Genomic DNA, 12814 nt, shown 5'->3' with positions numbered 1-12814 from the left:
GTGGGCTGTGCCCCCCTTGCCTGCTGGGCCCTGGCACTGATTCAGCTGATAGGAGGGCAGGGCTCCCCCTTCAGGCGGCAGCTGACTCAGCGTCTGAAAGGCAGTTCCCACGGTTGAGATTTCTCCCTAGGGCCAAAGGCCATGCCATCCATGCCCTCCCCCAAGTGGGTCAGCCCCCAGAGCATTGACGATTAGGGCTGAATGAAGTTAGGATTTCCAGTCCCCCACCTCTGTCAACCAGCAACGCTTCAGGCAGTCCTTTCTGCTGTCTAACCACTGCCACTCCAACTTTGGCTTGGCTTTCCACTCTCAGAGGTTCCAAGACACCGTAGTTATCAATACATGGTTTTATTTTAAAACTGTGAAAACAAAAATAAATATCTGAAGAATAAGAATACAGGGCTGGGTGCAGTGGCTCATGCCTGCAATTCCAGCACTTTGGGAGGCGGAAGCAGGTGGATTGCTTGAGTCCAGGAGTTCGAGACCGGCCTGGGCAACATAGTGAGAACCCCTCTTTACAAAAAATACAAAAATTAGCCAGGCATGGTGGGGCACCTGTAGTCCCAGCTACTCGGGAGGCTGGGGTGGAAGGCTCACCTGAGACCAGGAGTCGGAGGTTACAGTGAGCCCTAATGGGCCACCGCACTCCAGCCTGGGCAACGGAGGGAAATCCTGTCTCGGAAAAAAACAAAAACAAAAAAAAAAAAAAAAAAAAAAAAAAAAACGGAGTGTAATAGGGTAGTGGGGCTGGAGACTTGAGGTGTCCTGGCTTTGGTAGTCTTGAGCGGGGGCACCAGGGGCCTGGGATCTGCGGCTGTGTTCCTCTCAGGCCAGGCCCTGCCCCGTCCCCGCTGGGAGGTCTGGGGGCGCTTCCAGCCTCGCCTGCCTGCGGCTCCCGGCGGAGCGCTGCGTCAGCGGAACCCATGCCGGGATTAGCTCCCTGGCGCCCGCCTGCGCCCGGGGCTCTGTCGGGGAAGCTGGGGGCGCCGCCCCACGGGGGCCTCTTCTGCCGGCCCTCAGCCTGGATCCCGGGCCGGACCCTGCGTGGTGCCCGCAGCCTCAGTGATGACCCATGTCCTCCATACCCACGCGGCCCCAGACGCCCAGCACGAAGCTCTCGATGTCACACTCATTGACGCCGCGCACGATGCGGAAGTGACCCCTCTCGCCCCAGGCTGGGCCCCAGGAGTTGGCCGCGGTCTGGGAATAACGGGGGTGATGAGAAGGGGAATGGGAGTGGGGCAAGGGGAAGAGGGGGCGGGGAAAGGGACAGGAGCCTCACCCAGTATTTGAGCTTCCTTCCATCTGGCCGTGTCTCCTCTCCCCATCTGTGGGCAGAGCAGGGGAGGGGAAGGGCGCTTGGTCTACCTGCTCTCAGTTGCTTCGACTTGGGAGACCTGCCCCATCCAGCCCCCAGTTGCCTTTGGAGAGTTGAGGACACCCTCAGGGCTCAGGCAGGTCTCTGTACCTCTCTGTACCTCCCTCACTCTCACACTGGTAAGTCTGTGCACCCAGGTCCAGGGTCTGGGGGGGGGGGGGCACCAAGGGTAAAAGTGGAGGGGGTTGAGCAGAAGAGGAAGGAACCTGGGTCCTCCAGAGACCCGCCTCCTGGGGCCAGTTCTGTGGAACCATACATCCACCTGCCCTCCCTCGCTTGGGGATTCAGGGAGTGGTAGATGCCAAGGACCAGAAGGAAGACACTCTTGAGAATATGGGTATCTTAGAGACACCCAAATCCCACTGCAAAGCACATTTCATTGAGTTCACTGAAGTCAGTGAGTCTAATATCTGTATTCCCTAAGTCAAATAGGGAAACTGAGGCCAGGGGAGCGACCTCCCAGGTTACTCGGTGGGTCAGGCAGAGCTGGGACAGGTGCAGAGGTGGGGAGAGGTTAAGAAACGCTTGAGTCTCTTTTTGTATTTCACTAGGGTTATTTTATCCCAATGTCAGGAAGGAACAGTTCTAAAAAACCTTCAGAGGCTCCCAACCTTCAGTGTGACCCGGGGCAGGTCCTTACTCTTTCTGAGTCTCAGTTTTCTCTCTTGAAATGGTAAGAGCAATCCTGGCTCTTTAGAGAGATTGTGAGAACTCAAGGCAGGCTCCGGAGCCCCTACCACAAACCCTGCTCTCCCCAACCCCTCTGCCCACACGCCCCTCACCCTGTGATCTTGACTGAGTGGGTCCCATGCCGGCGGTATCTCTCTGGCCTCCCAAGGTTCACTGGCGTGTGGCTGTAGATGCCTCCCTTGTAGAGGAAGAAATCCTCATGCACCTCCATGAGGGCTGTGGGCAGATGTTAGAGTAGGGTCCACTCAGCCTGTTGGCACAGGCACTGGTGCCTGAGTCTATTGAGGTATGCCCAGGCACCAGGGCCCCTCCATACCAAAGCTCTAAGTGTCCCCTCCAGGCAATGCCTGTGGGAGGGGAGGTCCCACCACTACGGACCCCTCTGGACATGCTGCTGAGTGCTGTGCAGACCATTTGTGCTGCTGTGCCAAGTCTCAAGCAGGGACAAGCTTCTGGAACCAGGGTGCTGGATGAGGGGCATTTACCTTGGACAGGGCCATTCTCCATCAGCTCCTTCATGATCTCTGTGTCCTGGAGGGCAGGGGATGGACAGAGAGCATCTGTCAGGGGTGAGACTCCAGGCTTTCACTTCCCAAGCCTCCTGCCTCTGTTCCTCACCCAAGTGCTGACTTACATTGGAGCCGAGGCGGTAGGCAGGAGTGACCTGGTAGATGTTGTTGTTATTAACGTGGCCGTTGGGGCAGTGGGCAGTGGCCTGGCGCTTGCCCCGACCCATGGCTCGGCTGTGCATCATACAGGGGGGCGCGGGGCCAGCCTTGTCTCGCTCACGGCCGGAAAAGGGGTAGCAATGGTCAGAGACCACCCTGGAGGGCAAGAGGGGGCAAAGGCAGAAAGACCTGGTGCATCACGGCCCAGGCCATGCCCATGGAGCTTCTCGCCCTCTTCCCTGCTCACGTCCCCATTGCTGCATACCCTCGGCGACGCAGGAACCACCAGGCACCATCGAGACGCCCGCCGCGGCAGCCCTGCTGGTGGTGGGTGTTACAAGACAGCAGGTTCTGGGGCGACAGGACGGGTGTCATGTGTCCCAGAGAATGGATAGAGACGCGATCGGATGCCACAGCTGGTGGGGTGAGGCAGAGGGGTCGTCAGGAGGCTCAGAACTTGGCCCTCCTCTCCCAGGCCCCAGCCCTTGCCCTTAGCTTACCCGCCGTGGAGAAGGCCCAGGAGCCTGCACAGTTGCCCTGGTCGAGAGGCTCGTGAATCAGGTTGGGCCACTTCTCAGAGGCCTCGAAGGCTGTGGGAAGCGCCTCCCCTGGGTTCAGCACTGTCTGCAAGATAAAGGTTGCCCTATCTGCCTCCTGTTCTGCTCTGGCCTGCCCCTCAGGTGTCCACTGGCGCTGAAGGGCCACCAAGTCCAGGGCCTTCTGAAGTTTGATCTGGAACCCTCCTGCTGCCTCCAACTTTGACTTGAGTTGAAGAACGCAGCACCATTTAGTGCCTCCCAGGTATCAGGTGGGGGTGACTAGTCGTGCTTTCCAGATGAGGCAGCTGAGGCCAGGCACAGGCAAGTGACCAGCCCGGGTCCCTCGGCTTTCCATTCTCAGCCCCTGCCTCTTTCTTCTGCACCTTCTGTTCGGCCATAGCCTTTCCACCAAGGCCTTGGGCTCAGGCCTCAAAGGGCAGGGGAGGGAAGAGGCAGTAGGGTCCCATGACCAGGCAGGCTGCCAACACAAACAGCAGGAGGCAGAAAATAGCCAGAGGCCCAGGGGAAAAAGGGCAGGGCCAGGGTCTGGTCACCCCAGGCCAAAGTTTCTGCAGGGAGGGCCACTCTTGCCAGCTTGCCTCCCCACTGCCTGCGACTGATGGACAGATGCTCCAGTGCATGTCCTAGTCCAGGCCTGCTGAAGCGTCTCTTCCTTACCCTTTCACTTTGGGCCTGGTTCCCATTCCTCTCCCAGAGGGTCCCACTGTTGGGAAGGGAGAAGCCCTTTCCTCCCTTGGGGTTTCACTGAATCGGCATTTATTTCCAAGAACTGCTGCCCTCTGGCCAGAGCTGGAGAAGTGTCTCTCCTTCCCTTCCCAAAATACCAAGGTGACCCCCTGTCCCCTTGGGCCCTGACCCAGCTGTACTGAGACCAACAACATTTTTCCCAGGCTGGAGAGATCGGGGGGAGCTGATGCCAGGACCACAAAGCTCAAAATGAGCATCAGTTCTTCCAGCAAAGCACATCTTGTGGAAGCAAGAAACAGAGGCCCAGAGAAGGGGAGTAACTTGTCCAGAGACACACAGCCTCATAGTAGGGGATGGTCCAGGCCCTTGGAGGAGCAGGGTACAGGGCCAGCATCCCTGAGGTTCTGAGCCATGGGGAGATGGCAGGATTGTGGGAAAGGACGGACTTACATAAATTTCATGCATGTTCATGACAGAGGAAGATGGGCGGATGGTGCCCAGGCGGTAGCGAATGCCCTCATCCAGGGTCATGCCCCAGAAGGCACTGTGGTTCCCAGCCTGCCACCTGAAGGAGAAGGGATGAAAGGAAGTCACAGATCCGCCAAGGCTCAGGGCCCTGGGAGTAACTACATGTGGGCGGAAGAGAGGCACAGTGGCTGAGTGCACACACAATCAAATCTGGGTACAGGGGTGCCCTGCTGGACATGCCCCACAGCAGGGCATGCGTGGGTATGTGCATGTGTGTGCATGTGTGCCCACTGAGGGTGCTTCTAGGACCTCTCACCCATAGTTGCCCTGGTTGATGGCGTTGATCATGTCTGGATCCACCAGGCATGGCTCTTGGTCACACTGCCACTGCCTGTTCTCCTGGCAGGTGCTGGTGAGAAAAGGAGAGAAGGAAAGGGTAAGTGGGGGGCTGGGGAGCCTCTGAAGGAATATGACCTCGAAGGTTAACATGGGCCAGGGGTTCTGTACCAGCGACTATGGGAGAGTCTCTAGGTGATCCCATCCAGCCGGGTGGCTTCAAATGTCAATGTCTAGTTCATGATTCTCAAGTTTATATCTGTGGCCCAGATCTCTGCCTGAACTCCAGAGTCAAGGATCTCATGGCTACCCAACATCACTACCAAACACACCCTGAACTGAATTCCTGACCTCCCACATCTATTCCCTTCATAGTTGTCAGGAAATGGGAATTCCATCCTTCCTGGAGTTTGGGCCCCAAACCTGGCAGTCCCTGGTGGCTTCCTCTCACATGCTGATCCAGTGCATCCACATAACCTGTGGGTCTACCTTAAAACCGCATCCCATTAAAAAATAAATAAATAAATAAAATAAAATTTAATTAAAAAAAAACAACTGCATCCCAAATCTGAACCGCCCTCATTCTCTCCTGCAGCCCCTTGAGTCCTATCATCTCTCACCTGAATTCCTGCTGTGGCTTCCTCACTGTGGGTGCTCCCTGCGTCTGCCCCGGGCCCCCCTCTCCCAGGGTATTTTTAACACAGCTGCCAGAGTGACCCTGCTAAACCTAAGTCATATCATGTTGTTCCTCTGCCCAAAGCCGTCCACTGGCTTCCCATCACAGAATAAGAGCCAAAGTTTAGTGACGACAAGGCCCTGCGCGACCTGTCCTCCTGTCGCCTGATACCCTCCTCCTCGTTCTGGTTCCAAGACTCCCATTAGGCTGGCTTCTGATGGTTCACACTAATCTGCCTGCTCCTCACCACCCCCTACTTTTTTTGAGACAGGGTCTTGCTCTGTTGCCCCGGCTGGAATGCAGTGGTGTGATCTTGGCTCACTGCAGTCTCTGCCTCTCAGGCTCCCGTGGTCCTCCCACCTCAGCCTCCTGAATAGCTGGGACTACAGGTGTGCACCACCGCACCCAGCTAATTTTTGCATTTTTTGTAGAGATGGGGTTTCGCTATGTTGTCCCAGCTTGTCTCAAATTCCTGGCCTCAAGCAATCCACCCTCCTTGGCCTCCCAAAGTGCTGGGATTTCAGGTGTGAGCCACAGGCCTGGCCTGTTTATATAGTTTAGACCTGTGTCCTCATAGGCTCTAAATTCCTTGAGGGCAGGTATTGTTTGGTGTTTTCAGCGCCTGGGAAAACAAAATCTAGCACATAATAAGCACCCAATAAATATTTGTTGGCTGAGTCAATGACTGAGGCCATATACTGAATTGACTGAGAGCATGGGTTCTGGAATTCAAATTCTGGATTCCACTCCTAACCCACTAGCGGTGTGATCTTAGGAGAATCATTCAAACTTTGTCTCTGTCAATGCCCTTGTCGATAACATCAGGATAATACAGTGGTACCGCTCTCCAGGGATTCAATGACAGGCTTGTAAAGCATTTTGCACCAGGCCTGGCCCATCGTGAAGCGCTCAGAATTAATACCTACCATCACCGTTCCCTTACAAGAACCCCAGACCCCACTTCTCTAGAGCTTCAGACTCACATCCCACTGACCACCTGGCCTCTCTGGATGTACAAAAGGCACCTCAAACTCAAAACAGCCCATCTGCCTCCCCCAAGCCTGCTCTTCCCTAACATCTTCAGCTCTGAAAATGGCGTGCGGTCGTTCACGCCAGAGCTCCGTGTGGTCTGCGGTGTCCGCCCACATGCCCCCCATCAGCAGGGCTTGGAGATGGTGTACCAGGAATCCACCTGCCTCCCGCCCCTCCGCCGTGGCCTCCCTACCCCCGCCCCTCCACCGCGGCCTCCCTCCTTCTGCTCCTCCACTGTGGCCTCCCTCCTCCCGTCCCTCCTCACCTCTCACCTGGACCACGGCACTGGCTTCTTCATCAAGACCACTACCCCTTTAGTATTCCCGGCCATCCCTCCCTACCCACCCCCAGGCCAGAGAGATCTTAGAGGAACGTAAATCAGACCGCGTGCTCTCTACCCATGGCTTTCCATGAGTCATAGAACAAAACGCAGAATCCTGGGCATAGCTGATGTGACCCATGGAACGTGGCCTGCTCCTCTTTTGGGTGTCTCTCCCCTACCCCAGCTCCAGCTGAAATGAGCTCAGTCACCTCCCAGCCTTCCCACAAGCCGCTCCCTCTGCATAGGCCAGGCCTCTTGTCCTCTCTTCTGTCCTTCTCCCCGGTCTCAGCATAAATGTCCCTTCCTCAGAGTGGCTTTCCCGTCCCCTCCCTACTCTAAACTGGGACCCCGTTAGCCCCTCTTTCCCCTGTAACACTGCACAGCTTGTCAGGATACACTCATTTGTCTTCCCATGCCCCTTCGTCTTACTCTAGAAGTGGGACAAGGACTGTCTGTTGCGTTTCTGCTCCATCTCATGAGCCCAGCACAGTGCCTGCCACGCAGAAGGTCTTTAATAAGCAGTTGTGAACGGAAGGGCTGCATTCTATGAATTCTATAATGCTTGTACAAGCTCATAGCTCTGTTATTACAAGATGCTCAACTGCCTCCTTCCAAGCCGCCTGAGGCTCCCACCTCCAATGTTGCCTTTTAAGGAGCCTCAAGGGGAGCCAAGACCCAGTATGGCTGCGCTCTCCAGCCCCGGAGCAGCGGCGGGGGCACTTCTGGGGAGGGCCAGAGGAGTCAGCGGGCTGGGCCATGCCGGGCTGGGCTGGGGAGGCGCTCCTCGCCCTTCCTTTCCCCATCTGCACACCAGGCTGTTCCCCGCTTTGCCGCCTAGCAGCAGCACCTGACCAGACTCTGGAAGCATCCCTTGAGGTCTCTGAAACGCTGACACTCCCCCACCTTCCCCCCAGAGCTGTCCAGAGGAGAGGGCAGTAGGCTGCTCCTCCTTTGCCCCCAGGGCTGCCCACACAGGTCCAGACAGGGCCAGTGGTAGCAGGTCCAGGAATTCCAGAGGAGGCCTAAGGGCCAGGGACAGGAGTGAGAGAGAGTTAACCCCTCAGCGTCCAGAGCCATCCAGCGTGTTTTATCCTTCTGAACACACACACGCACGGCTCTTACACAGCATGCTGCACACACACATGCTCTCACCCGGACACGTGCTGAAACGCCCCCCCTCACTGTGACCCGGGCACCCCTCACCCTAGTGAGGCAATGGAAACAGCTTCTGCGCAATGCATTCCAAAAAGTTTCCTTCTCTCTGGGGCCTCAGTCCCAGGCAAAGAGGGAGTGGGGGTGGCGTGGGTGCAGGGCCTCCTCCTCCAAGTCACAGGAGCCGCATTATTTCTGTTAAGGTGTTCAGGGTTTCCTACCCGGCCCTTCTTCACTTCCCATCTCAGACTGAAGAGGGGGATACCCATGACCCCTTCCTCCTCCTTCGGGGAATGGTGGGGAGGGGTGAGGAAGGGAAGAGGAGCCACATGTCAGGGAAGGCCCTGCTAGATGCTGGCTGGCCGCCTGCTCAGCCATCCCTGACCCTCATCAGCCCGCGGCAGCGGATGCCGCAGTCAGAAGTTTCCTTCCTGGCGCCCCGTTTTCCCTCTGACTCTGCGGTGACAGCAGGAATAGCTGGGAAGGGTAGCCCAGCCCAAGCCCAGAGGGTAGGGGCGGGTGGGGAAGGACTCTCAGTTCAAGGGCAGCCCTTGGGCCAGGCACCCGTGGCCGGCCATGCTTGAGGAATGCTGTTGGAATGACGTGAGATAAGTTGACTTGGTCAGTGTTAAAATTCCTCTGTTGCAGATGAGGAAACTGAGGTTCAGAGAAGGGTAAAGACTTTCCCTTGCAAAAGAGTCACAGGGATAGAATTTGAACCAAGTCTGTCGGCCACAAACCTCCCAAAGCAAGACCTCTCTGGGCTCCAAACACTCACCAACGGTTACAGTTGTCCCAGTAGGTTCCCAAGACTGGATAGATGCGACCTCCATGCATACATCCTGCCGGAAGGAAAGAGAAGTGAAACTAGAGCCAGAGACGACGGGCTGATTGGTCAAATCCTCAGAGGTCAGGCACCTTGAGGTCAGGAATGTTTCCAAGCTCACCAATCTCTCTGTCTGACACATGCACACACACACACACACACGCCAGCTCTCATTGAAATGAAAGCCAAACTGTAAGTGAAGACATCTCCTGCAGGGTCACACACCATCTGCGACTTGGGAAGTTCTTCAGTGATTCCAACCTGGATCCCTCTCACTTTACTTGGATGCAGCCACAACATTCCTGGGATTCTTTGCCATTGAAATAAGTTAGGGTTAGGACCAGAGTAGGTAAGTGACTGCCTTAAGACAACACAGCACTCTGAGATGACAGCTCAGGTATGCAGTCTGCGGGCCCAAGCAGCATGGAACTGTGGGAAGGAATGCAAGTGATTCTCCCATTGGACAGGAGCAAGTGAATGGAAAAGGGTGATAGCGAGGCTGAAGGCAGGAACAGAAGTGACCCATCTCCCAAGCAGGAGCGGCAGAAAAATGTCTAAGATGACTCTCTTCAACCCATGCGTGACTTATCAGCCCAAGAGTGAGTCAGCAGGTGCGGCCAGCACCTTCCGTGTCTGGAGTGGAGACAGGATTGGGAGAAAATGTGGGAGGCTGCCCTTTCTTTGGGCCAACTTAGAATTCTAACCAAGGAGCTTCTTCCATTCTTGCTGGAGAGAGTCAAGTTAGACCACAGCAGAGACTTCCCAGAGGGGCAGGGAAGGGTCCCAGATTCGACAGAGCCTCCCCTGGAAATGTCAGTGCATCCAGCTTTGCTCCTGAGCCTTGCTGAGCCTGGGGTGGACAAAGCGACCCGCCCTCCTGGCCATCTTGGTGCCCACCTTGGATTGGGGGAAAAGGGGGTGGCACGCCGAGGCAGAAGTCCCAGAAGTCAGGGCAGCAGTCGGAGACCGTGCGGTTGCAGAAGAGGTCACAGTAACAGATGGTGCCCAGGTAGGGCAGGGCGCAGTCGTCAGCACGGCCACGGCAGCACAGGTCCTGCTCCTGGCAGTACCGGCCTCCCGCGTCCCGGATGCCCCGCAGGTGCAGACCCGGTGCTAGCTCGCGGCGCCCACGACCCTTCTGAGCACCCAGAGCCACGTGGCCATTCAGCAGCAGCAACAGCAGTAGCCCCAGTGGACATCGCCACATGGCGGCTCCTGGGCCCTGGGGGGCAGAGATGGTGGGCAGCTGAGACTCCCTGGCATACCAGAGACGGGTATCCCAGTTTCCTGGAGCTGCGAGTTCAAGAGGGGCCAGCACGGAGGGAAATTCCGATTCCTGAGTCCCCAGGCAGGACACGGGCTTCTTCTCCTCAAGCCCCCAGGAGCCTATGTGGGTCCTGGCAACAGGGGGATGGGGACCGGGCAGAAACGGAGCCCCTCCCTGACCTAGGCAGCGACCTTCAAGGACAAGGAAATGAGGGGTGGTGGCACTCTTGGTGCTCCCACCCAGCACTCATCCTGTGGACTCAAGGTCTTCTCTGCCGTCCTGGGCCCCTCTGCCCTCCAGCAGACCCATCCCTGAACTGGGTCCTTGACTTTGTGCTCTCCTGTCTTCTGGGTCCCCCTCTCTTCTGCTCCTGTGTCCCTCTGTCCCCCTCCACTGTCCCTCTCTCTGCCATCTGTCTTGGTTCCTCTGCCTGCCCCCTCCTCCTGTTTCTTCCCGGTCTACACCTTCCGCCCTCTGAGCAGGGGAGCGTCCCTACCTGGTGAGGGTGTGGGCTGGGGCCCAGGCTGCCCCGCGCGCCTCCGCCTCCTGGCTCTGTGACCGGCCGGACACTCAAAGTCAAGAGAGGAGCGGGGGGCGGGGTGCGTTGTGTACCGCCCATCCTCTGCACCGCCCAGACGGCGGGAGGGCGGGGCCGGCTGGCTTGTACCTGGAGTCACTACCCCACCACTCGGGACTGGAGCTGTGGGGCTTGCAGGGTGGAGAGGCGACAAGCACGCGATCGTCCCGGCTGGGTCTCCCGTGGTGGAAGCCGTTCCCTTAGGGGAACCCCAAGCAGGAAGGACTGTGGTCTGATACCGGGAAGGACTTCCCAGTGGGCGTCCCTGTGGACCTGAGGGGCTCTGGTGAAGGGGAGATGTGGGCAGCGGAGCTCCGAGTTATGGACACAAGTTTGGAAAAGGATGGGGAGGGCGTGTGAGGCAAAAGGCTCTAAGCCTCCCCTGACCCCTCAGTAATAAAAACAGCCACGCACACCCCTCTCCATGGTGCCCCCCAGGCTTGGGTGCCGCCCCAGCTCCTAGGAATGATTGGAATTCCAGGAGTGTGATCCTTGGGTGCCCTGGGTGGCTCCTCTCAGGGAGGTGGGCATGGTGTGGGGGTGGCCCCCTGCCCAACACTCCCCCTCTAGCAAACCAAGGGTGTCCTCCTTAGCACCTGTCCCCTCCAAGGACCCGAAGGGAAGGGCCTGCCAGCTGGCACAGCCTGCAGAGCCCCTCCTTCCTGCCCCAGGCATAAACCTTTCTTTGCCCAGGCTGGCCTGGGACCCAAACAATGGTGCTTCTGTCCCACCAGGTCTGCCGTCACCTTTTACCTCCTCATTGTGCAATGCCCTCTCTTCCAACAGGTTGGGCCCAGGCCAGAGGATAAAAGAGACTACACCTGGACAAACCCTCCCAGGCCCAGGTCTGAGCCTCACATGCTGGCCCCTGGGGAGGCATCGGGGACTCCCTTGCCCTCCCACTGACCTCCCTGCATCCCTCCCCAAACCTAGGGGCATCTTGAGCTGGCCAGCCCCTGGGGGGAGGGAGAGAGCCGAGGACCATGGCGCCTGTGGCTGAGTTACCCCTGCCATGGACCACTGGGTGGTGAGTCACCAAGGGGGTGCTGCCCTGGTGGTGGGGGTGGAGGGATGATGTCCTGGGGCCCCAGCACTGGCACTGACACACCCAGGAGCTGTCCATCTGCTCCCTGCAGGGACTTGGGAGGACAAAGCCCAGGTGGGAAACTGAGGCTCAGAAGAACACACTTGCCTGAGGTCATGCAGCCAGAACACAAGTTCCCTGCCTGCCACCAGCCCACTCCTTTACCCCTAGTCACCAACTACAGGTCTCAACACACTCCTGGTTGGGAATTCCCTTTTCCTATCTAAGCTTCATTGATCTTACTGCAAGACGGGCCCCTTGGTATTGGTAAATGTCATATCCTCAGGGTGAGAGATGAAGGCTGCTTTCTTTCAGAAGAGCTCACGCCCAGTGTGCCTACTTTTATGGGTCAGTTTCATGGTTCTGGGGCTGGGGGCTGGCTCAAGGACATCTGATCTATCTTTTGCCCAAAATCACAGCCCGTAGGCTACCCTCGGTAGTCTGGGTATGTTATCTGTGTGTGCATGTATGCACGTGGATATTGAGTAGCGGAGTTTGTGGAGTGTTTCTGCTTCTGCTTGAGTCTGTCAGTCCACATCTGATCATCTGTGTTTCTTTCGTTTTGTTTTGTTCTGAGACAAGGTCTCATTTTGTTACCCAGGCTGGCGTGCAGTGGCATGATCTCGAATCACTGCAGCTTTGACCTCCTGGGTTCAAGCAATCCTCTCACCTCAGCTTCCTGAGTAGCTGGAACTACAGGCCCACAAAGCGTACGCCACCATCCCTAGCTAAATTTTTTTGTATTTGTACTAGAGATGGGATTTCACCGTGTTGCCCAGGCTGGTCTCAAACTCCTGAGCTCAAGCAATTCACCTGCCTTGGTCTCCTGAAGTGTGTTTACCTGTCTGTCTGCTATGTGCCCGTGTACCTGTGAGTCTGGATGTTTTGGCTATCTGCCTGTCCTTGTCTGCCTGTGTCTGCTTGTCTGTCCATTTACCGGCCCATCTGCTATGTACCGGTGCATCTGTGCGTGTATCTGTCTCTGTGTCCATCACAGTGTGTCTGCCAGTGTGTGTTGTTTGCCTGTGAACCTGTTGGCTTGTAGGTCTGTGTGTGTGTCCTGTCTGTGTCTGCCTGTCTATGAGGTGTCT

The 12814-nt window shown here is 57.0% G+C and overlaps 1 protein-coding gene across 1 annotated transcript; it reads right to left on the bottom strand.

Moving 5' to 3' along the window:
- Positions 1-332: 332 nt before the first annotated feature.
- On the bottom strand, positions 333-10647 carry TINAGL1 (tubulointerstitial nephritis antigen like 1). The gene is made up of 12 exons (XM_003937584.4): positions 10559-10647; positions 9693-10017; positions 8748-8811; positions 4768-4860; positions 4434-4548; positions 3237-3360; positions 3002-3152; positions 2703-2892; positions 2554-2599; positions 2161-2284; positions 1283-1328; positions 333-1200 (listed from the first exon to the last, which is right to left on the bottom strand). Exons 2-12 carry the CDS (start codon positions 10000-10002, stop codon positions 1060-1062), a joined length of 1404 nt encoding a protein of 467 aa, XP_003937633.1. The 5' UTR covers positions 10003-10017; positions 10559-10647; the 3' UTR covers positions 333-1059.
- Positions 10648-12814: the final 2167 nt, after the last annotated feature.

Source organism: Saimiri boliviensis, chromosome 11 (genome assembly GCF_048565385.1).
Source record: "Saimiri boliviensis isolate mSaiBol1 chromosome 11, mSaiBol1.pri, whole genome shotgun sequence".
Taxonomy (NCBI): Eukaryota; Metazoa; Chordata; class Mammalia; order Primates; family Cebidae; genus Saimiri; species Saimiri boliviensis.
Note: the sequence above shows the minus strand (reverse complement) of the source record. Positions and strands in the feature narration are given on the sequence as shown.